General features: G+C 40.0%; 1 protein-coding gene across 1 annotated transcript in view; it reads right to left on the bottom strand.

The window, feature by feature from the left end:
• Window positions 1–3,884: 3,884 nt before the first annotated feature.
• The window catches only part of SIMC1 (SUMO interacting motifs containing 1), a 49,675-nt gene continuing 27,166 nt past the window's right edge, over window positions 3,885–26,393 (bottom strand). The window contains exons 3-10 of the mRNA XM_063447324.1: window positions 22,711–22,919; window positions 20,793–20,862; window positions 19,610–19,752; window positions 17,043–17,138; window positions 16,830–16,958; window positions 16,189–16,345; window positions 6,033–6,117; window positions 3,885–5,398 (exon numbers count right to left, since the gene is read on the bottom strand). Coding sequence (XP_063303394.1) covers window positions 5,187–5,398; window positions 6,033–6,117; window positions 16,189–16,345; window positions 16,830–16,958; window positions 17,043–17,138; window positions 19,610–19,752; window positions 20,793–20,862; window positions 22,711–22,919 — 1,101 coding nt within the window. The 3' untranslated portion in view covers window positions 3,885–5,186. The remainder of the gene's footprint in view (window positions 5,399–6,032; window positions 6,118–16,188; window positions 16,346–16,829; window positions 16,959–17,042; window positions 17,139–19,609; window positions 19,753–20,792; window positions 20,863–22,710; window positions 22,920–26,393) is intronic.

The raw sequence follows: 26,393 nt of genomic DNA on the forward strand, positions 1-26,393 counted from the left end.
TAAGATTCTCTCTTTCAAAACATTTTTTTTGTGGCAATTACCTCTGCTAAACGTTTGGGTGAACTTCAGACCCTTAATGCAGATTATCCTTTTTTTATTTTCCTTCAGGAAAAAGTTCTTTTGAAACTTGATCCATCTTTTATTCCCACAGTTTGCTCAACTTCTAATGTCCATCAAGAAATAGTTCTACCTACTTTTTGCGAACACCCTTCTAATGTCTTCTAATTAAAGTACAAGGTCCTTTAGAAAATCCAACAGCCTTTTTGTCCTTTTTCATGGCGCAAGATAAGGCTTGATGGTTTCGAAGTGTTCTCTAGCCAGATGGTTAAAGGATGTATTTGTTTGGCATATTCATCCTCAAAAGTTCCTCCATTTGAATCCATTAAAACACATTCCACTAGAGCCATGTCCACGTCATGGGCCTTAAGTGCTTCAGCTACACCTTCACAAATTTGTGCAGCAGCCACTTGGTCGTCTCTCCACACATTTTCAAAACATTAGACATACTGGCCTTGGAAGAAGCCAGTGGTTCAATGAGTCCCTCCCTTAGCGATTTCTTGTGTTCTTCCTTTCGTAATGCACTGCCTCTAATCTGAAGGGAAAAGCCATACATTTTTACTTACTGTAAATGTATTTTTCCTGAAGATAAGAGGCAGTGCACACTTCCCTCCCCCCCCCCCCTTTTTTTTTCTAATAAAACATTTTGTAGTTATCTGGCTTTTATATTTTCTGGGTAGCTTGGGTGTTTAAGGCACTTTATAGTGCCAAATGAGATTTGGGGGAGGTTCTAGAAAAAAAAAAGTGGGTTTGCCTGCCTGCCTTATCCCTCCAGATTAGAAATCCCAGTTGTAATGCACTGCCTCTAATCTTCAGGAAAAATAAGTTAACGGTAAGTAAAAATTTATGCTTTTCCTGTCATATAGTGGCAGTACTGAAACAAATGGGATATAACCAGATCCCTTCAACAACAAAAAAAAACTGTGGGAATATCAATAGCCCACTACTTGAAGCACCTTTTACCAAATAGTAGCTTCAGAGGAGGAAAATAGGTCCGGCCTGTAATGCTTTATAAATATATGGAATGAAGACCATGTAGCTGCTTTACAGATATCCTCTGTAGCTGCAGCAGCCCTTTCTGCCCATGATGTAGCCACATCCCTTGTATATTGAGCCTCTACCGGACATGTGAGGAGAATATTAGTGACTTCCTAAGCTAATATGATTGCTTCCATAAGCCATCTGACAATAGTAGACTTAGAAGTCTCATTACCCTTGAAGGAACCCCGAAAATCAAAGAATAGATGATCCAAGATCCTGAAATCTGCTGATCTGTGTGGAGATTTCCAAGGCTCTTTTAACATGTGAGAGATGACACTTTTCTTCAGATTGTTCCTGGCAAAAAGATAGTGAAATAGGCTGATAGTCTGCCTGGATCACTTTGGGCAAAAAAAATGACAGATGCTTTCTGTAAGAATTCAAAAGAAGGTTTGCAACCAGTGACAAATACCATGTTCTGAAAGAAGTCGTGGAGGGCGTTTCAGAAAAACAGATTTTAAAAGTTCTACATTTTAGGATGGTAGATGTCAAATCTTGAACAAGGAAATGGCTTAAAGATGAGACTTGGACCTTAAGGTCTACACTATGACCTGTCTGGAAACAGTCCTGTAAAAATTAAAGATTTAAGCGAAACAATCTTTCTGTATACAGCATTGAATAAATGTGTGCCATGTTCTAAGGTAAGTTAGCTTAATTAGTTCTTCCAATGGAGTACCAAACAGCTTGTTTTCTCAAATGGAAGTTTGTATAACACTGATTTGGATGTCGTACCTGCCATCCAGATTCTGGACCATAATGCTCTGCTGGCTACGGAAAATAATCCCATGATACGTGCTGATAGGTTTAACATTTTATCCAACATATCTAATAGGAATTTGTTGGATAGTCGTAAAAGATAAAGCAAATGTGCCAGATCCTTATCTGATTTTCCCATCTTCTAAAGATTGTAACCACAGGCTCTGTGCTTTAAGCACTGATGTATCTGAAATTGCAGCTTTACATTGGAAACCTGCATATTATATATATATATATATATATAGTCTGCATGATGCTTCAGTACGTTTATCCATAGGATCCTTTACGACAGACATTTCTCCTATAAGGATAGTTTTTTTTGTTTTTTTTCCTTCATAATTTGCATCATCTGAATATCAACCTTGGAAAAACCCTCCCCCCTTTTTTTTTTGCAACTTAAAGATTTGTTTAAAGTGCTTAGAAAGAAAAGTACGTCTCTCTGGGTTTTTCCACTCTCTCTGGACCAGCTCCAGAATTCTGTGATGCAGTAGGTTCATCTTCCTGTAAAACAGCAGAAACTTGTTTGATAAATTTAAGTTCAGGTGGTGGGAAGACCTTCATCCATGCTCGAGCCAGGATTTAAAGCTTCAGAAATGGATGCACTAGAACATTCTCCTGAAGAGAGTTCTGACAATGAACAATGAAGCCCTTCTGTTGTTTTTTTGAATCTGGTCTCTAGCCTAGCTGTCTGTGAAAAGTCATCCTGGGAACGGATAAAAAGGAATATTTCTTTTTGCATAGATTTTTCAAATAGTTCAGCTGAACGCAGATTGCACGCTTTCTTCCTGCATCCGTCTGATAGGACTACACATTACATATAACTTAAATGTATGGCCTTACCCGTGGCTTTTCTATGGATTGGTGCTGAAATCTTTTCTTTCTTTTTTAGCTTTTTCCTGAGAGGCAGGACTGAATATGAGATGTAAATAAATCTCACCTTAAAAACCTCAACTGTGTGGGAGGGCTAATGACACGGAGAACCTATGCTGACAAAACACCCTTGGGGTCAGATTAAAACTTTGCACCAAAGCCTCAGTTTTGATCTGCACATGCGCAGATCCCCCCCCCCCCCAAGGCTGCCTTAATTACTGTAAAAGGGGTCCTGGCCACTCTATAGAGCTTAAGGCTGGTAGAGCTACAGGCAATGGTGTTTGGAAGTACATATAGCCTGATTCAGAACTACCAAGTCTCTAAAAGGTGTGTTAATATACAAAAACTCACATAACCCTGCTCAGCAGCTACTACCAATGTGCCCACATTTAGGCAAAAACCAACAATGAAGATTTTTATTTGCCTGAAGTGAAAATTTAAATCTTAAAGGGCCAATCCAGCACCATAACTTAATCTCAAGTTATGGGAACTCGAGTCCGTGGACTACGAACAGGTAAGTATTAGCTTGGTGGCCAGTGATAGACTGCTGGCATCAACTGATGTTCTCAGCCATTAGCTGCCTATGATGCGTAAAAATACAAACTATTCCTTTTTACGTTAACTCAACCATCTCTAAAGAAAGCAAAACCAAAACTGGGGAAGAGCAAAACTTGGCTGTTTAGGTTCTGGCTCTGCAGATGTGATTGACTTCTTCCCTTTCCAGAGGTAAGGCAATTGATGGACTGTCACCTTATAAAGAAAACTGAATCAATATACGGTACATGTTGCTGCAGTCAATATGTATTTAGCGTGAAAGAAACCAGAAAGCTTACTTCCAAAACTAGCAACAAGACCTGTGCAAAGGATGCAAGTTGCATGGCATCCCACAATATCTGGTAGATGTAAATAAAATGTTAAGCAAACCCTTGTTATTTATGTACGACGGGTACAATATAAAACACATTTATAAATAAACTTAATATAGCTTTGTGTTCTTCCCTAAAATGGTCCATTTGTAGTCCTAGCTTTGCAACCCCAAATTGCATTTACTGCCATTCATACCCATAATGATCACAATAATCTACTTTGTTGAAAAAATGTTTAAAAAAATGAAATTCTTTATATATTTATAAACAATGCCATAACATTGCTAAAGTGCTGGAGTACAAATGTTAAACATCAGTCATTACTTGAAAACAAATCTTGGTAAATTGCAGAATGAATATACCCCCCACAATCTCGTGACACAAGTGGCAGCACTTTTCAAACAGGTAATTAAGGGAAAGTACAGACTGGAACTGGACCATCATTTTTTTTTTTTTAATCCCTTAGGACCAACGGTATGCAATCTTGAGCACTCCAGACATTGTGGACTACATCTACTATAGTGCTCTTACAGCCATAAAATTGGCAAAGCAGCATGGGAGGTGTAGTCCAAAAGATCTGGAGTGCATCTATGGGTAAATCCTGCAGAATTGAGCTCAATTTTTGGCTTTTGTTTTCAATAGGAAACTGATTGCTAAAGGCAATTTGTGAAGTATTGCCAGGAGTACTTGCATTGAAGACTCACAATCAGTACGCTGTAGTGCCAGTACTCCTATAGCCTAGGTTAAGCTATCAAACCAATTATGAATATCTACCTGGCTCCCTTGGGTGCCCACGGTCCTTGTAATTTTTGCTGATATGCTGAAGCAGTTCATACATCCCCATTAGCATACAAACCCCCTACCAACTTTGGACATTAATAATTGACTGAAAGGCATTATGCTCTCAGATAATGAATAATGTCCAAAGTTGGCATGCACTTCCACTTTTGTGTAGCGGCACAGTCCAGAAAGACTGCGTGCACCCGACAGTCAGGTATGTGTCACATAATTTATGAGAGGCTTGACATCATACCCTATAATGGTGCCTGGGGATTCCTGCCACCATAACCACAATAGCATACATTAAAGTCTCCTGAGCAATCTTGAAGTCACAATATTTGTGTATGTACACGTTCATGCAATGTCACAGTTTTTGCATGTTCCATCACGTGCACACAAACTGATTGCTTCTCTTATTTGTATGGCCGGTGTGTCCATTTAAAAGCCATGACTAGTCAGGGATTTAAACGTTATGGAGTTGCGTTCCAGTGTAAAAAATACCAAGAAAAAAAATAACTATTCTTTTGAGAAGCAAATTTTGCAGAGCGGTCCTTATGAGGTTAGTTGTGTGTGTTTTTAATTTCATTACTTTATATACTAGGCGACAGGCCTAAATATAAATAAATGAAGATTTAAAAAAATATGTATTCTGGATATATCTGTAAAGTTTCAAATTAAATTTTTGCTTTAATCCATCAAGTGCATAGTGGCAATAGCTCTCCTGTCCAGCATGAGAGAAAGCACAGTTCTATATTCTTCTTAAATCTTTCTTTAGTGTTAGGTACAACCAAGCGTTTAAAAAAAATATATATAGTTTTTTCATGGCTGCCCTTCGATAGCAGTAGACAGTAAGATCTTTAGCATCTGAATCCTCTCTAGCACAGCAGGTGGAATTTTTTTCCCATCAGAGATCCGTCGTTCGAAGGTGCAGAGCTGAGTTTCCACATCCTTTTTTGTTAGGTCTAATTGATGATTTGACACCTGTGAGACTGGGTCATCTATGCGTTCTGTCACACGTGTAAGTAAATTATCTGTAAAATAAGGGACAGATTAAAAAATTTTTTTTTCCTCAGTCAGAAATCCAATCCAACATTTTTCTTGAGAGGTGTGATCTGCCTGGTCACTGGTAAGATCTCAACTAGAGTGAGACTTAACTCTCGCTCACTCGAAGTAGTCAAAAAGTTAAATTCTACAACCGTTAAGGGCGTAATTGTCTGCAACTCCTGGTATAAAATCGTAGAAACAGATATTTTGCATATAGATATTTACAATTTGTTTAGTTGTGTTTTTTTATGAACACAAATTGAGTTTTTAATCTTTTACCTTACTAGTTGTAAAAAAAAAAAAAAAAAAAGTGTGCACTTACTAGGGGGGAAGGCAGTTGGGGGAAAAAAATCTTTACTTTAAACTGAATTAAAAAAAGAAAAAAAAAGAAAATGTATGGCTTTGTATGTCATCCACTTGTGACATAAATGAGTGAGGGCTGGGCTTACAGATGCAGCATTTTTTCCAAACTGATGTATTTATAATCGAAAGCCACAGGTGACACATGAATATGTTAACCAATTCTTTAAAAGGAAAAAAAATGGCTAAATATGGTGTAGCGGAACAGCTTCAGTAATGTGATTTTATATGAAAATATAAAGTGTCAAACGCAAGTTCTACCTGATGTGATCCTTTGATAACTGAAAAACAGCAAGCAGATGTCATGTAACATTTCATCCCATCTCTGCCAATTCGTGTCTGAACCCTGAGAAAGCACAGAAAACAGAAGGCATCAGTATTTGGGAAATGTACTAAAACTGTACTCCATTTCTTATCCACCAAATAAACAAACATTTCTCCAAAGGTGACACAACCACTCTTTAATGCTCTAGGACATAACCTTATATTTATATTGCTTCTAGTAAATAAATGTTACCAATATCACATTCAAAAGTACTCCGTTGAGCACACCGGACCCTGTGGGGACTCCATTTATTGGGTCAATCTGTTCGCAAATGATTGACTCCTGGAGCGTGTATAGCGACCTTCCAACTGAGATTCTTCCCAATGGTGGATCGTGGTGTTTTTTCCCCCCTCCTTGTGCCAACAAATTGCCTCTGTGACACAATCTGACAGCAGTTGATTATTAAAAGATAGCGCGAATGTTGGACTTGGCTTGCAGAGTAATCACGAATAGCCAACGCATGTATTCACGGTGACTGGCCACGACACGATCACTCGCCATCAAAATTAGGTATATACAGAATACAAGATATGAAAGTAATACATATGTTTTATTCTGAGCTTGTAATAACCAAACTGTATCACTGTGACACCCTAGCATTTTAAAGGGACACTCCAGGCACCCAGACCACTTCTGCTCATTGGAGTGGTCTGGGTGCCAAGTCCCACTACCCTTAACCCTGCAAGTGTAATTATTGCAGTTTTCAGACAGCCACTAGAGGGACTTCCTTTTTCTTAGAACGCGAAAAGTGTTTTAAATGATGCTGGACGTCCTAACGCTATGTGAGGACCTCCAGCGTCGCTGAAATCCCCATCGGAAAGCATTGAATAATGCTTTCCTATGGGAAGGTCTAATGAATGAGCGCAGCCATTGCTGCGCATGCGCATTAGGTCTCCCCCACCGACTGACGTCGGCGCTGGACTACAGTAAGTTACTGAAGGGGTTTTAACCCCTTCAGCAATTTGGGATAGGGGGTGGGATGGAGACGGGCACTCCAGGGTCCTGCAGTGCCAGGAAAACTAATATTTTTCCTGGCACTGGAGAATCCCTTTAAGTAACACAAGAGTAGTATTTAAATGGTGACAGTGATAACACAGATGTTCAGTTTGCCAGATCATACATTCTTACTTCAACTCATCTCCAATTAGTATATATCTGACTTTTCCCCTTCCTTATTTTTTATAATCCATTGAGTTTTTGTGCACTAATCACATTTTAGAATGAAAACAAACATTACATTTTATTTTATCTTTGTCTATATCAACTTTTTTTTCAATTCTTTATTTGTGGTCAAAAAATAGAATAACACAGTGGTACAAAATGCAGAATTCCATTAATTTGTGACAATAGTGATACGGTGATATATATATGTATTAAGGCAATTTTGCCTGGATTTGTGGGAGGTGCTGGTTTGCTACCCCTAGCCTTCTTAAGGCACTCCCTTTACCTTGCTCCTTACCGTTCGAGGTCAGCGTTGAATGAGGATCCACTTCTGGGTTCTCTCAGACGCCATCTTGGTTTTCTTACCCACGAGTTTCTCCGCGGCAAGCTGTTAATCCTCTTGCAGGCCTTTTCCGTCCGTCCAGCTTCTTACCCGGATCTTCGTCGTAGATCGCGTCCCAGGGACTCCTAAACCGTAAGTTAGACCTACCTGTCACGCCAGGATCGGTTCCCACGGCGCACGGTACAGCACGGGTCCTCGCTTTACGGTTTCTCTGCACAGTCGCATTACACAGCCTTTCTCGTGGATTCATTTCGTACAAATTGTTCGGCTAAATCATGCGTATTAGAGAAGCGATCATTTCGCACAACTGTTTTCCCTTGCTTCATTTAACGATCATCATTTCGGTTGTGTTTTCCGTTCGGCACTTATTCATGTTATATTCATGCACGATTGCTGTTCGCATTAAAGTGCATACGTTTAAGCTATTCGTGCTAACTTCTGGTTCCCTTCATACTAGATTCGGTTATTCTGCTATGTATTCACATAGATCTGTTTCGTGAGTTACATTTCATCATTTCATGTATATACATTCGGTTAAATAGTTGCTTGTTTTAATAGACAGACCATTTTCATTGCTATTTAAAGGTATCCCTTATTACATTAAGGGCATGAAACCAGCTAACATTTCTGTATGGACCATTGGACTCCCACGCTTCCAGGAGTTTTCATAAATTATCCATTTCATTACAAATTGACTCAGCCTACGTTACAGGCCTCATTTCTTTGTTAACCATGAAACATAAGGCTATAATTCCTTTTCATGCATACTCGGGTTGAATCACACGTACTGATCCAACCAATCATACGTTTCCTGCACAGTAATGTACATATATATATATATATATATATATATAAAACATTTTATGTTTCCCTTACACACCATTATTATTTAACACATATGTTGTTTGTACATAAGCCACGGCCTCCCTCAGATGTCTTATTAAAGCCATGGCATCACTTTTCCTGGGTAACACATTTCTATTCCCATGGTATATCACAACATTTTATTTTCAATCATACTCCAGCAAACCATAAAAACATTGCAGCTACAGGCTACAAGTCTGTTTTCTTTCCAACAATCCACACTCACCATACTATTCTCTTTTACCCATTTCAGGCTGTAAAGCTTTAATATATTTGCTCCACACGTTTTTTTCCTGTGAATTTGTCATACTACCAGGTATGTACACCTGCTCATATGGTATTCTACCATACATTTAATTTCTTCCCCCTAGGTTAGAGTACTGGCAATAGGGTCACAGGCTTCCCAATAGGTATTTACCCGTCTTGGCAGTCGCCATCAGTTAGTGGTCCCGCGAGGCCAACACCCCGCCTCAACGTTTCAAGAGGCAAACACCCATCGGGCCACACGTTAGCTAGCCGCCTCGCATGTTGCATAGAGAGGGCCTCATCTGTCACTCCCTTCCCCTGTTTTCTGTCTTACAGTCACCGAGAGGCCTAAAACTCCTGCCACTACGACAAGTGGCCTCAATAACCCTTCGCGCCAACGCATAGATAGAGCCTCTCAAGCCGCTTGGCAATTAGTAGGGCCTCATCTGTCACCAAACAAGTATAATGTTTCGCCATCCGGCCTAGCTAGCCTGCCAGTACAATTTGGTGGTTTTATATACTAATTAATTGTTTTGTTTATAGTATGTCTCAGGAAGGGGTAGAGGATTTCTCCCTGCCTAGCACCCCGGCTAGAGCAGTCACTCCCACGCAAGGAGGAGAGCTAGCTAGTCCAGCATCAATCAGATCCTGGACAATCCCGCGTATAAGCACGGAATTGAGGAGACGACAAATCCCCTACCCTGCTACAGCAAGGAAAGCAGAACTTTTCGAACTGCTACGTACATCTACAAATAACATGGATGCCGGGGAAGGACCTAGCCAGTCTAACCCAGGAGACATACATGCCATGTTGTCCTCACTCATGGCATCCATGAGCAAGGTCAACTCCAGGCTGGAGAAACTTGAGTCGGTCACCATGGCCCTTACTCTAGCAGGGCCACCAGCTGCTGCTTCACAAGCACCAGCCGACTTGCCATTAGTTGCTCCAGCCATCACCTTGGATGACCAGGAAGTTAGCCCGGCTCATATGATACCTGAGCACATAAAAAGGGATATCCTGGAAGGTAAAGTCGTCAACCTGGCTTCCCTGTTGATTGCCTCCCAGGATATTGTTGAGAATAAGACTTATGCTTATGATGAGGTATCTGTTGTTGTCAAATCTAGGGATGCCCGGCTGAACAGAAAACTGACTACCACGGAATTTGTACTAGCCTTTGGTATTTACAGGGATGTCATCTGTGCGGTCTATCCCAACAGAAGAGAGGAGTTTGATCTCTATATACACAAGCTGGTAGACCTGGGCAACAAATATGGTGGTTCAGCCTTCTATGACTACCATAGGTCTTTTTCTGCAAAAGTGTCTGGAGCCTTCTCCTAGTACGGAACACGGTCCAACTGGGGAAGGATTGATACCGTCATTTTTTGCAGACAATTTGCAGGTCTAAGAACACCAGCTTGTGCATACTGCTCCTCCTATGCCTCCACGCAAGGAGCTAGTTCCTCTGGTGCTCCAGAGAAGTTGTCAAGAGACAAACTGGGACGCCCAATCAAGTTTCTGGGCAAGTCACAGATATGTAATAATTTCAATGTTGGGTCTTGTAATTATAGTGGATGTAGACTATTGCATGTCTGTTCAAAATGTTTTAGGGCACATGCAAAGACCATGTGTCCAAATAAAATGTATTCCAAGCCTTACCTAACGTCCATTAATATGCCAGTATTTACTGCATTTATGTCTCAGCACCCATCCAGACACCTAGTAGACTTTATCTCTGGTTTAACAGAAGGCTTCCATACAGGTATCCTACACATACCAGCTCTGGAATGCCCTAATCTACAACCCGCACAACACAACCCCTCAGCGGTTGACACCCTCATAGCCCAAGAAGTGGCTGAGGGCTTCGTATTGGGGCCTTTCAAAACTCCCCCATTCATAGAATGGCGCACTAACCCCATTGGTAGTGTCACAGGAAAATCTTCCCAAAAACAGAGACTCATCATTGATTTATCGGCACCCCACTCATCGGCCAACCCCAGTCTTAACTCCCTCATACCCTCTGAGGAATTCTCCCTGCAATACACCACCATAGATCACGCCATTACCGCTATCATACAAGCAGGGGTTGGAGCCTGGCTTAGTAAGACCGACATTACTAACGCATTTTAATTACTACCAACCCACCCCACACTGTGGCACCTGCATGGCATCAAGTGGTCCAGGAACTACTATTTTTTCTCCCGGTTAAATTTTGGGTCCAAAAGTAGCCCAGCTATTTTCGACACATTTGCCAAAGCATTGTGCTGGTTACTATTGAACATAGCCAGATGCCCTACTGTATTACATTACCTGGACGATTTTCTACTGGTCGAGGAGAATACTTCACCTCCTACTAGTCTCAAAGCTACCACTAAGCTATTTGAGCAACTAGGTGTACCTATCTCCCCTAAGAAAACAGAGGGGCCAGACACGGTTATCACTTTTCTAGGTATCCAATTAGACTCTGCCACAATGCAAACGAGCCTACCACACGATAAGATAGAGAATATTCTCACTTACATAAACAGCTAACTTCAACATCCCAACTCATGTTATCAAAACACTGGGGCGCTGGAAGTCATCCGCTTACTCACGGTACATACCGAACCCGGTACAAGAATTAAAGGATGCTTTCAAAAACATGTCTGGTTGATAAATGTATCTGTATTGGTTGTTTGTAATACATTTGATTACTTAATTTTTGCCCTCTTCTTTCTCAGGCCTACCTCATCGTCGGTTCCAGCACACCACAACCGCTCTTTTTTATTATCCTACATGTATTTATGGTATTTCACACTGTACTATCATAAGCACCTAACACAAGTATTAAGGCAATTTTGCCTGGATTTGTGGGAGGTGCTGGTTTGCTACCCCTAGCCTACTTAAGGCACTCCCCTTACCTTGCTCCTTACCGTTCAAGGTCAGCGTTGAATGACCCTCCCACCACACCACATTTTAACATTTATTTATTTCTATCTTTCTTTCCCTGGGTAGGCCCTCTTCTTTCTCAGGCCTACCTCATCGTCGGTTCCGGCACACCACAACCGACTTGCTCTTTTTTATTATCCTACATTTATTTATGGTTGTAGAATATTGCATATTCTATGTTTCTATTGATTATATATATGGGTGTGTGGATTGACATAAGTAACAGATGGTATAAGTCACAAGGGTTTCTTTGTCTGAGAGCTCTGGAATGTGGATTAGGGGGTCTTGTCCTTATAGGGCAAGAGTTATGCTCTGACGTCAGTATGGGCACTTCTATATAGTAACAGAGGGACACGAGGTCTCTCTCTCTTCTCTCTTGGCTCTCTCTCTCTTCTCTCTTGGCTCTCTCTGGCTCTCGCTCGATGTAAAGACGTCAGGAGTCCAGCAATTACCATCTGCTGTTGAATGTTCATTATCCTGTAACATCATTTGTTGTTTTATTATGTATCCGTAACTAAGAATAAACCTGAAGAAACCGTAAGTCAGATTGCGTATTAGTACTTTTCAATAATATAGACATATATTATTGTGGCGAGCATTTGGCCCAAGACTATATATACAAAAGACGTATATATCTCAATCAACTGAAGACAAGAAGAAATTAAGAAGATTTAACTGTGACGATTCCAAACCAGTTTTTACAATGGTATTTCACACTGTACTATCATAAGCACCTAACACAAATATATATATATATATATATATATATATATATATATGTTTTTTAAATAAGAAAGAATAGAGATTTAAAAAGAGTCCCCATGACTCTGGCCATAGTTATTATATTGCTCTGAAGAAATGCCCTTAATGACTATATCAAGGGACAGAAAGTACCAGAGAAGAGTATGAGAAAGAAAGATAGAATGTATAATAAAAAGACTGAAAAAAGTGTTGTAGTGAAGTAGGTGGTCGCTGGTGTCCCTCACCCTGTCAAAATATCACCAGGTGTCGCACCCAATCAGGGGCAGATGGGGAGGGGGATGGGACAGAACGAGGCTCTGTAACTTCATGAGTGTTGCTCTGGGTCAGTCACAATGGTCACATGTAGTCCATGATTCCCAGATTTTCTCAAACTTATTTAGAGCGTTCCTCACCTGCACCGTCGTTTTATCCATCAGAGATATTTCTTTAATTTTGTCAAGAACGTGAGATATAGATAGAATAGTAGGGTGCAGCCAAGCTTGGGCTATAGCATGTCTGGTTGCTAAGGTGACTTATAGATCAGGGTTTTGTTCCATTCTAGTCCACCCATCCACAGGTTTTTTCAGGAGGCCCACCCAAGTTGTCAGGTCCAGTCTCCTATGAAAAATCTTTTCTAGAACGTCCCCGACTTTGGTCCAAGGGTTTGTATCTGGGGGCAACCTTAAAGTCACACCCCCTCCAGCACAAGTCGGCTGGGGTCTTTCATATGATCTAGTTTTACTGGGGTAAAATACCAGCTGAACATAGTCTTAAAGCATTGCTCTTGTAGTGTGACGCATATGGAGGAAGAACCTGCCGCTTCTCAAATATCCTGCCAGGCTATACCTTCAAATTCCTCCACCGAGTCCATCTCCCACGGTGAAATGTAATTCCCATTCTGTTGATTCCGTGCACAGGTATGCGTATAAGATAAGTCTCTCATAAAAGGACAAGGATTTGTGGGCTGCCTCCTTGACGTATATCTGCTTTGCAAAGTCTCTGATCTGTATACACCTGGACAAAACAAACAAACAAACAAACAAAAACAAACAAACGGAGAAGGTTCGTTCGAGATTTAAGCTCAAAGGATATTATCTGTCCTCTTTTGGAATCCACCTGAAAGGTTTGCCGTGACGTGGCAGGTGAGCTAAAGTCTCTCATGGCCATTGGAGAAACTAAATAAACTCAATTTGTTTAAATATGCAAAATTGGGTGATTGATTCCTCTTTCTCTAAAATCATTAAAGAGCAATTAGAGTTTTGGAATCAGATCTTTGCAAAACACTTTGTAATAGCCTCCATTAAAGCCATCTGGTCCCAGGGCCTTGTTGCCTTGGAGGCTCGAGATCGCATTATCCATTCCTCACTAGTAATTTTAGTATTGAGAACATCTACTGCTTCTGGGTGTAGCTTAGGTAAATTTAGTTTGGAGAGAAATGAGCCGATGCGCTCGTTTTCTTCAGTTGGGGGGGGGGGGGGGGGGGTCTGGCTTTGCGGGGTATGATTATACAACTCTTTATAAAACTCTGAATACTGTTGCAATGTCTTTTGGATTGGTTTTTAATGTTCCGTCACGATGTCGAATGCACATTATGTTCGCATTGGTCTAAGCGATCTGGCCAGGATCGTATCCATTTCATTTGCCTTTTCATTAAAGGTCCTCTTGGACCACAAGATATTCCTGGTCGTGTCCTCTACTAGTAGATCCCGAACAGATAGTCGCAAGCTTTCAATTGTGGGAGGACATCCATAGTAGGGTCTATTTTGTGTCGTTGTTCCAGAGAAAGCAGCGATTCCATTATGAGTTCAACATTTGTATCTTTCGTTTCTTTTTAACGATTGCTATCTGTATAAATGTCCCCCCAAATTACTGCTTTATGGGCGTCCCAAACCGTCCCAGGGGCTAGCTCTCCCAAATCATTTTTGAGGAAATATTCCTGCAGTTCTTTGCGTATTGCTGAAACAATCAAGGGATCGCATAGCACAGATGTGTTCAGCTTCCAGGACCATGGCAAAGCTGTGCATAGGTTACCTATCTTGAGTGTGACATCAGCATGATGTGACTACGTAATAGACCCGATCGAAGATTCAACGACGCGGGTCAAACCGAGATTGTTAACTAAGAAATAATCTATTCGCAAATACGATCCATGAGGTGCCGACGTCCAGTAGGCCGGTACTCTGAATACACTTATGGACCAATTTGTCTTGTCCCCCTCTGCCTTGGGAATGTAATAACCCCTAATGCAAGCTTCTGTCGATGGCAGGACACGGCACAGCGTTAATTAAAATCCGCCACCCATCAGAATCATACCATGGGGTAAATCTCGAATTTTAGAGATTAGAACGTCCCAAATGCCTACAAAAGCCACCCCTCCCCCATCACCCACAAATTGGTTTCCCCTTCTTGTGACTGAAGGCTCCTTCCTGTAAGATTGTGTGTAGTAGGGAGTAGCGTATCAACATAACCAGCTGTAGGGAAGGACTGGTCCAAAAAGACCAAAGTGGCTCAAAGACACAAGTCAGGGAGAAGTAGGAAGAGTTCCCTCAAAAAATTATAAGCAACGATAATGTTCCCAGGTGAGCACAAAAGAGAAAAAACTCCCAAAATCAAGCCCTTCTTCCCCAAAATTCACCAGTCTCCACCCTCCACTGAGAGTATCCCCTCCATTTTACAACACCACTACCAGGGGGGTCCAGCCTGCCGGTGGCTCCCTTCCTCCCGTGTCACAGTTGATCACTCGCCGGCCTGAAACCATTCTCTCCGTACGTGCGGCAGGTCCGCTGCGTCAGCTTCCATTGGTGATAGGGTGTTCAGTACCTGGAGCCCTAGAGTACCAAGAAAGGAAGCGATGTCTCCTCCCGGCTGTAAGTCATGTGGACGGCCAGCTTTAAAAAACATGAGTTTAAAGGGGGTAACGCAAGGCACATTTCACTTAAGCCTGTGTAATGACCTCAGTAATCGGCTTCCATTCCTGTCGCCGCTTTAACGTGAGGGGTGCCACATCTTGTTAGATAGAGATTACCACACTATCGTGGGTAATGGGGCCTTCTCATGGCCGCTTAACGACGGCTTCTTTAGTTTGAAAGTAACAGAATCTCACTATGATATCTCTCAGGGCATTCTGCTCCAGTCTCCTGGCTTGGAGCACTTGTGCATGTACATGTCTTGTGGAATTTCTGGCAATAGTGGCTCAAATATGCTCACCACCAACTCCGCCTTTTCGCGGCCAGGTAGGTCTTTACTTCAGCCAGGGCATTTAGGATTTGGGCCGTGCCTGGCTGAGCTCACCCGCAGCAGCGGCGCCGTCTGCACGTGGCGCTGTGGCAGCAGCCGGCGATCCAAGACCACCGCCATCTCGTGATCCGGGTGGTAAGGCCCACAAGGCCGCTAATAGGTCTGCAACTGTCGCCCCCTGGTCTGGGCTCTTTTCTCCACCAGGGGGAAATTTCTAGTTTTTGGCTATATTAAGGTGCCTTTGTAGCTTATGGTGGCGTTTTAGAGTGGAGCCTCAAGCAAGCACGTCCAGTTCTGTGACCAGTGACCACTTCAAATCATTGAAGTGCTTGGAATAACCCTTTAAGGTTCATAGCATTGATTGTGACAGTGATACAGGAAAGTGAACCAACGACAGAGGGAAAACATGAAGAGTACAGAGCCAAAAGAATATGCATGCATAAACAATTCCAATACACTATATATAAATAAATGGCACACATCACACAGTAATATAGTTGTTGAAAATCAGACTAGACACCATGGGTGCAAACTGGTAAGATTTCCATCCAGACTGAAGCCAGCGAACACTCACCTGCTGCTCAGGGATAAGTTTGAAGTGCTCTATGAAGCAAAGGATATTGACCAAAGAAAGAGTAGGCGGAGTAAGTCCCGGACAGCTGTGGGTAAAGAGAAACTCCAGAATCTTGGCCCGCAGCAGGTGGCTTTCAAGACTGTTTAGAAAAATCTCCCTAAGAAAAAACAAAAATGAAAACCTGTCACAGTCAGACATCTCATCGAAATTAAATCACGAGCACACTTCCTGTACTTATATAACAATTAACAAAAAGGTTTGCCTGGCACATGAGGTAACTAAACTGCAGGATAACCAAACCCATTATTTAAAAAAAAAAAAAAATATTAAAAAAAAGTGAAAATTGTGAACAATGTGTACACAGCAGACTCTGTAGGCCATGATCATCATCTAGACTAGTAACTGTTATCAATGATAAATCCCCCCGCCACTTCAAAAAAAATAAAAAATAAATTAAGAAAATGGCAATGTTACTTTTGGCTCAACTTCTTTCTTGCACATTTGGAAAAGAAAGGAATAAATAAATAATATCACCTTTGGACTGACAGTGGTACTTTGAAATCAAATTGCTGGAAGGATATATTGTGCCATTTGATATAGTTTTCATCAACATGTATACATGTACATCCTATCCTACTTACTTCTGCTGCCTGGTTCTAATATCGATCAAATAGGAAAATGTAAAATCTGCAATCCTAATAGAGCTGATTGCAGGCGAATTGTCAATTTCAACAGCAATGGAGATCATGCGCTGGAAGAGGAAAACCTCCCTGTAAATGGAAAATTTAGGAATGTTGGCTACCAAGTAAAGCTTACTGAAAGAAACACAAGACCTACAGATACCATAGCCCTACCTTTGGTTGTCAAGCTTAGAGTGGCATTCATTCTCCTCTATGGGCGAGAGGTCACAGGAGTTTCTCACTGCTTCCATCAGCCAATTAATGACATCTCTGGAACATCAAAACACCAGTCACCTAATGGGCCTGAGGAAAGTCCCGAACCGGGACTGAAACGTTGACGAACTTTGCATTTTTTTTATGTAAATTCATAAAAGTTACATTTTATAAGACCGAGAGTGCAGACCACCTCTCCTTCATATCTCTCTCTATATCTTTATTTTTAATTTTTCTTAAACCTTAAAATTACAGTACAAACATATTATATACGTTTTCAAACAAACACTTAATGAGCAATGTGTCATGGATTCAAAATTAGGAACCAAAATATAACCTGTGTTGTGTAGATGATGGGCAGGAAAAGTCTCTCCAACACTATGTTGTTTTATAACTTAAAGGGACACTATAGACACCTTAACAACTTCAGCTTAATGAGGTTGTTCAGGTGAGTACTATAGCTCCCTGCAGCCTCTCTCGTGTAAACACTGTATTTTCTAAAGAAATACAGTGTTTACATTGAAAGCTAGGAACACCTCCAGTTGCAGTCACTCAGAGTGCACCAGAAGAACTTCGGAGTGAAACTCAGTGAAAGACTGCATTTTCCATCCTGCAGTGAAACACCTACCACTCTCAGGTACTGACTGAAGCTGGAAGATACTCCACCTCCTGTATTCCTGGATTGCTAACATTCTCATGTATTACTATAGATTTGTAACCATTTTACCTGTAGTTTGTAATATTCTGTGCATGCAGTATGTACTATAGTCATTTAATGTTTCTGACCAATATTTCATGTAGACCGTTAATATTTTGGGTGATCGAATTTGGTTGTTAAACTTTTTAATAGTATAGAACACATGGATACTCTACCCCTCTCCCCTCCCCTCCCCCTCTTTTCACCTCCCCAGTTGTAAATACCTCCATATAACTGTTCAATCCTATTCTCTGTTATTCAGGCCTCACTCAACTCAGTGAAAGACTGCATTTTTTCTCCCCACTTCCCACTCACCCCCCTCCTGCCCACCCAGGGTCCCCCTAAATATATAGCATGCTCCTCCAGCTGTTTGAGATTCTCACCCAATTACCTCTTCATTCCCCTAACATCTTACCAATAGCTGCTTCTCTGTTAACCCGTTCAGCCATCACCTCCAAACTTCCCCTGCTACCTCTTGTCTCAAATCCCCATGGTTTCCTTTAGATTGTAAGCTCAAGGGCCATCTAGCCAAGCACTTTGTATAAAAGAGCTCTAATGGCTAGATATCAGCTTACGGGCAGGGCTCTCTTACCTCTTGTATTTGTCTGTGTATATTGTACGTTTCTCCACTAATTGTACAGCGCTGCGGAATCTGTTGGTGCTTTATAAATAGCAATAATAAAATAAATAAATAAATGGAGGCATAATATGCCTCCATCCACTCAGATCTGCCGTCAGCAGAGCACAGGGCAGCACTGTGCACAGCATCCTGTGATTCAGTATCTCCTCCCTCTGCATGCAGACACTGAACTTTCCTCATAGAGATTCATTGATTCAATTCATCTCTATGAGGAGATGCTGATTGGCCAGGGCTGTTTTTGAATCATGCTGGCTCTGCCCCTAATCTGCCTCTCTGTCAGTGTCAGCCAATCCTATGGGGAAGCGCTGTGATTGGATCAGGCTACCACGTCAGCAGGCTGCTTGTTTTTCTGAGTCTAACAGCATGCAGAGTTACAGCTTCAGGCTTGAATACAGTAAGATTTTTACTATATTTATGGAGGCATGGGGGGCTACATGGTGGTATTAACACTATAGGGTCAGGAATACATGTTTGTGTTCCGACCCTATAGTGATCCTTTAAAATCAATCAGAAGGATAAATAACTGCAGTACCAAGATCAATTTGTGTGACTTATCTAACTATCAAAAGTAATATTTCAATATATAATTAGTGTGCTTTAAAAAAAAACAAAAAAAAAAACAAACAACAAAAATAAGAAACATCCTACAAACAAAACACGTTTGGCCACTCCATTAAAGAAAACAACACTTTTTGAAAATTAGATCATAGCAACTGAAATAATTTAATTGTTGTCATTTCTGCAGGACGGTTTTTTAGATCCCGGATAGTCACCCTTATAGAAATTATACAGAACCTGAGTGCAGTGACGAACATGTGTGCAATGGTTGTCCCAGAAAGTTAATCAGTTTCTATTTTGTTTTCATATTAGTTACCTAAAGAAAGAAGACACACACTATTTGTGTGCAGCACATTTTCTTGTTTAAATCACTCAAAATTAAATCTGATAAAAGTTATTTATCCTTATGATTACATATTTGGGACTAAACACAGCAGGCACAATGCCACACTCATCACGGCACAAAGATTGATAGAACACCCACCTCCCTAAATGCACAAGTTTGGGAGAAATACTTGACCTGTAGCAGTGTCTGTGATTGTGTGAATCTGCTTACCACAACCACCGTAATGGGCTTCTCAAACCTTATGGGTATACTCCCGGCCAAAGTTTTATCATTTATTAGTCACTCACTGGATGTTGCCGAATTTCTTATCGCAAGATAACATTGATTTAGCCAGACAGTTTGTCAGACTTCGTCGTCGTAAACTCCTATGGAAATCATCGTGTAAGGTCTGCACGGCATACTGGAGGAACAGTAGGTAAGCTGGACGTTCCTGAAAATGGCAGATTTATACTGAAGGATTGCACAAAGAAAGCAGATATAAGTGATAGGATTTATTAATGCTAAATAGCAGTTACCGGATTATTCAATAAAATGTGAATGGTCACGAATTAAAAGTTAATTCTTAGTTTTTAGGGCATAACAGCAGACACATTGTGTAAGTCAGCTCTGTCTTCAGTTTGGCTAGTCACTTTGAATTCTGAAAATGCACAATTTAGTGAGTAACTCTGGTGAACGTAATAGTTGGTTATTGAGTTGAAATGGTTTCAAATTAGGCTATTTTTATCTCAAGCGTTTGGAATCCATCTTCATTAATATTGAGGAGAAAGGTTTAGCCCCTTAAGGACACATGACGTGTGTGACACGTCATGATTCCCTTTTATTCCAGAAGTTTGGTCCTTAAGGGGTTAAAAGAGTCACCAGAGCCAGGTCTGGGTGTGATGCTATAGCTCCCTATACTCCACTGTTTATTAAAAAAAATACTATACTAGTATTGCTTTAGATTTTTGGTTTTATTTTTAAGAAGAAAAAGCTAGTATAATAAAGAAGTTCACAGGTAAAATATATTTTTGTGCAGACCACCACATTTTTCCTTGTCTTTTTAAAATTTTATTTGTACAAGTTTTTGGTGTTTGAAGGAGAGGTTCTCACACCATCACTTATTTTAATACTAAACACGTTTGTTTTTTGTCACATTGTACAATTAAAGTTAGCATATCCTATTTTTAACTCAAGTCACTTATCTACTCATCACAAACCATGGGTTTATTCTGAAAACATTAAATTATAGTCTATAGTAGATAAAATATACGAGAGGGCTTCATGATGCTGCCATGTGTTTAACATGAAGTGGACTGGTGAATATGTTGAGTCAGGGCCAAGTCATCATGGTGACCCAAAGACATGTCAACTGGTGCCTATGTATTTGTCACCAACAAAGAGGCATTTTAACATAGGCAGCTGCCTACTTCACACTCACTGGATAAAGAGCAAGATCTGCAAAAGTTGGTAGTCTGTTCTTTTATCATTTACCTTTTTTGTCATAACTTCTTTCAGCAGGTCCCAATCCCAAGCTACTGTATGTATGTTGGCTGGATGGAGTCTAAAAAAAAATAAAGTCTAATTAAAACCAAATCACCAATCATTTGCATGACCATAGTGGTATGTGTAGTTATCAGCAGTGGTAAGTTTTTGGCTCTGCAGCACGTTATTAGTCATATAGATTTATACAGTACTAAAACAAAATCGACAATTCTGTAGAATCTTCATTGTAGATATTTTTTTTAACGTATATTTTATTATTTTAATAACAGAAAATTGGACATCCAAAAATGCATTAAAAAAAAATCAGATTATCAGCGTCCATATTCACCAACATCACAAAAGAACATAATTACAACTATTAGGGACATATAATACTTATAGTTCTGTCTATTAATCTGTATCATAAACTTATTCTACGTCCATAATATACATACAAAACACTGACAAAAGACGAGACTGCGCGACCAGGTGTCCCTGGTCCCTCCCGTTCGCATCCCTTCCCTCCCGTTTTATTAGAATCCTTGAGAAGTATTTAAAATGTAATCCCATCAGGATAAGAACTCAGCCAAGGATCCCATATTTTAATACAAGAACCAAATCTTTGAAAAATAACCTTTTTCCATATTGCATTGTAAATTTATTTGATTCAATACCCTTGTCAGAGTAATGAAGATCTGTATAGACAGAAGTTTGCAATTTTTATTGATATTATTTAGGTGTAGCTGTAAGATGGCCTTTTCCGGAGATACAATCATTTTCACCTGTAAAATATCTAAAATTATATGGAAAAAACTTTGATCCATGTATTGTTTACTAATCTACAGGATCACCATATATGTTCCTGCATTTAAACCACATCTCCAGCATAGTGAGCATTGAATAGGATCTATTTCATGCAGTCTATTGGGGGCAAAGTGCCATCTGTGCATTATTGTATTTTGTAGTTCTTGAATATTTAGACAGTCTGTAACTCTCTCAACCTGTATCCAACTTTTCCCTCATTCTGCTATATCGATTTCTAGTCCTATATCTGTAGACCAAGCAATTTGGGCTCTCGATTTATTTGCCTTTTTCAGAGAGTTTTTAAAAAAACAAAAAAAACATTGAGCTTTTTTAAATACATTTTTATTTGAATGGGAGGAGAATCTTCATTATCTGTGGTAAATCAAAGATTAGAGATGTGAAAATGAAAAATACTCAAAAAAAAAACCAAACAAACCCCCACCTACAATTAAGATTTTTTTTTTTTTTAGATTTTACTGTTAAAGATGGACAGGCAAGTCCTGCAGGTGTAAGGGGTTTATGAGTTATGCAATTTAGCTTCCAGTCATAGTTTCACTCATACAATGATGGTAGCTGATGGATAAGATCATAGCAGCCATTTCATTTGAGTGGTTCTGCGGCACATAGCCTGTTCATGTGCGGTTGGCAGGGCTTACACTGCTACCCAAGTCAACTCCATCTCTAGTGGCTGTCAGTCCGGCAGCCACTAGTGGGATTACCTAGGGGAGGAGGAGGAGGGGAATAACAATGGTGTAAAATTGAATCACAATCACTACAGCTAAATCTGGGCACAATAGTGTGTACTTTTTTGTGAAATTATTAAAGACTAATCCCTTTATCAAATTAGAGTTTATCAATACACTAAAACCTTTTAGATGCCACCAAAACCACTACAAATGGCTTACTTAAGCAGTGTACATATTTTGTAAACAGCATTTCCCATCATGCTCTGACAACCAGAAAGCTGACTGAGGAAAATGAGAAATATAGTTCACAAAATATCTGCAGTAACGTCATTAATAATCACTGCTTCTAAATATTAAAAAGCAGACCTCATAAGTGACAGCATTCTAAAACAATGAGGACCAAAGCCACAAGTCAAGTGATTATAGGTTCCACCTACTCTTGCACTTTCATAAGGAGTGTGTATGCGTCACACTTGATGCCTGGATCTTCTCCCTCCAGAAGGATTGCTCTGATGACGTGGCAGAGGATATCTTTGGGTGGGTAGTGATTCTCAGACACAAAGTCGGACAGGAAGTGCACTGTGGCCTGTGGGAAGCTCTCTTCCATTGTGCTGTACACTCTATTCATCTTTCTTGAGGGGATAGGCTGAAATGAACAGAAATATGATGAGGATCCTATCGTGCTACACACGTCATCCCTAACAAATAACCGGGGTCTGCCAGTTGTTGCAGTAGATCAAACTGAAACTGCATAATTAAGCCTGCCTCTTACAACATTAGAAAGTACAATATATTTAAATAAAACACGGATCAAAAAAAAAAAAAAAAAAAAGATAGATATGTATGTGTCAAAACACGAACATTGAAAGCTAATAAGCTGTGTACCACACCTAGAGGGGTGACTAAAATTATGACTAGACCAAAAACAAAGAAAAATGTAGTTGCACCTATATAAAATCATAAGTATAATGTTTATTAAAGACCCAGGAGGGTCGAAACGTTGATTATTTGTTTAATACACTTATGAAAAATTCCTAAGGAGTGCTCCGTTTATTATTTATTACTTGGAAAAGTTTTTTTCCCCCACTCATTGAAGGTGAGTGCCAGAGTTTGGAATGAACGAACAAACGAACTAGAAAAACAAAAAAAGACATACACACAGACCTTTTATTCAGCACAAATGATACATCGACGTTTCAGTCCTACCGCAAAAACATTGACGTATGATTTGTGCTGAATAAAAGCATCTATACTTACCACAGACCCCAGAGTACACTCATCTTCATTCCTGTATTATGGCTGGAGTTGGCACCGGAGCATTCTAAAGACCAGGGAACTTGAGTGCGGGAATCGTGGTTTGTATGTATGTATGTATGTATATATATATATATATATATATATTAAAATTTCAATATCATGTATAAAATTATATATTATTATACATTAAAAAAAAATCTAAAATATTAAAAACAATTTAAATATTTTTCATAATATTAAATACATTTTAAAAGTTTATCAAGTCACTTTGAAAGATTATCCAACAATATTAAATTAAGATCAGTACAAGCCAGTTAAATAAAGCCATAGGCAAGTTTTTAAACAAAATCTGCCATTTTGTCTTATTTTTCTTGGTATTATGTATTTAATAAATAATATTTTCATATTAATAAGTGCATCTTAATATTATTTAATAATTGCTTATTTAAATAAGAGGAATTTTTATAAGGCTTATGAAACATTTGCACAAATATTTTTTAATTTTAGAACTGCGCAAAAGTTTGAATTGAATGTCTGGGTGTGATTTTACAGGCATTTCAGACGAACCATCTGAAATTAAATTTTGCAGGTCTACTAAAGTTCAACCTTAGTTTTTTTTTTTTTAGTTTTTTTTAAAGGACACAAATTTCTTTTTTTAATTTTTGTTTTATGTTTGAATGCAATAGAAATATTGATTACCTCATTTCTGGAGTGCTGTGTTAAAGGGACACTGTAGGCAACCAGACCACTTCAGCTTTTTGAAGTGGTCTGGGTGCTGTGACCCTTTTGCACTTAGTGCTGCAATGTTAAACATTGCAGTTCCAGAGAAACTGCAATGTTTACATTGCAGCTCTAAGTCTGCCCAGCCACTTGAGGGCTTCCAGAATCCAAACGGACTTTTGGTCCTTAATCTGATGCTGGATGTCCTTAAAGGACCTCAGATTTGAACAATGCTTTCCTATGGGGAGGTCGAATGTGTGCGCGGCCATTGCCATGCATGCACATTAGGTATCCCCCGCCGGCTGTCGTTTTACCCCTTCAGCCCCGTGGGGCACTCCAGGAGCTTACAGTGCCAGGAAAATGGGTTTGTTTTTCTGGTACTACAAGATCCCTCTACTTGTGGAAAATAAAGTGTTCTCTAAGTGAATGCTATTGTTATGTTTAATTCTGCGTTATTTTTAAATCACTGCAGAACTTTTAAAATCTTCCGCAGGGGCAGATAATTAACCTGGGCCTTGATGTAATTCTTTTGAATCAGCATTAGAAATAATTCCAATCTGGAGAGAGAGAACCCCTCCCCCCCTACCTCCAAAAAATAAAAATAAATAAAAAACACAACAACAACACACCTTTAAAATTATATATCTACAGAATTTTTCTACTGATCACAATTACTCACATGCCCAATAGATGGCAGTCAAGCTACACTATTACATAAAAAAAAACATCTGGCCACTGCAGATATTAAAAATCTACCCAGCAATGAGAACTATTCTCCAGTACTGTACAAAGATTCTTGTAGATAGGGGCTTTGAGATTTTACAATTAATCTAAATTATATAAAAATAAAAGCGCAGTTTAGGAACTGAACAAGTCACCTGCAGATCATGAGTAAGGGCAGTGGGGAACACTTGTGAATTTTTGAATTAATTGGCCCTACCATGGGGCAGGCGGGTGCTGCAGTACAATGTCACAATGGTTTTAATTTCAATGGAGCCCTCAACTGTTAGCCACAGATGGAAGACCCCCATAATATCTAATCTACTTTTTTTGTCTATATATAGGAAGTTTTCTGCTCTCTGTCACAGTGATATTCCCACAACAAGTGTTTCTCGCGCTTTTAGGGAGAGAATAGGATGTTATGAAGCCAATGTTTTGGCAGTAAAAAGAAATTATGGAGGATTGACCGGATTGCAAAAGTGTTCCTAAGCAGGGCCAATCACATTAGTGAGGGGGTGGTAGCAACCAAGGACAGAAGAGTGCATGTTAAAGTTGTGTAGCGCCCATAAAAACGGCACTGAAGAATGGGTTAGAACTTAAAGGAACACTATAGTCACCTAAATTACTTTAGCTAAATAAAGCAGTTTTAGTGTATAGATCATTCCCTGCAATTTCACTGCTCAATTCACTGTCATTTAGGAGTTAAATCACTTTGTTTCTGTTTATGCAGCTCTAGCCACACCTCCCCTGGCTATGATTGACAGAGCCTGCATGAAAAAAAAACTGGTTTCACTTTCAAACAGATGTCATTTACCTTAAATAATTGTATCTCAATCTCTAAATTGAACTTTAATCACATACAGGAGGCTCTTGCAGGGTCTAGCAAGCTATTAACATAGCAGGGGATAAGAAAATCTTAATTAAACAGAACTTGCAATAAAGAAAGCCTAAATAGGGCTTGTAACGGATCCACTGGCACCCCGACCGAGTACCTCCGTTAATGGATGCTCCTAGTGCTTCCTGAGGACTCCAAGCACTCTGGCAGACACCACAATCACCGAATCCGAGAAACCTTTAAATTCTCCCAAGCATATGAATGCTGTAGACCATTGAATAGGAACCATACGAATAGGCTTGTACTCCTAGCAGTCAACTGGAACAGCATGCAATAAATCCTTCCCCCAATAATGAGACGACACATCACTTTGAGGGTAAAACAGGAACTCTCGACTGGCTCATCCAGCCTGGCTTTTATTCACAAACAGGTACATGCAGGACACTCCCAGGGGGAGGATGAAATTGACCAATCACATACATGGTTCAGCCCACACATCCCCTCCCCTCAGATAACATTAAACCCAATTATCCGGTACACTTTTCCAGCCAAGTTCTGGATGTACCCCAAAAACAGGGGGTACACCTT

This window comes from Pelobates fuscus, chromosome 3, assembly GCF_036172605.1.
Source record: "Pelobates fuscus isolate aPelFus1 chromosome 3, aPelFus1.pri, whole genome shotgun sequence".
Classification (NCBI taxonomy): domain Eukaryota; kingdom Metazoa; phylum Chordata; class Amphibia; order Anura; family Pelobatidae; genus Pelobates; species Pelobates fuscus.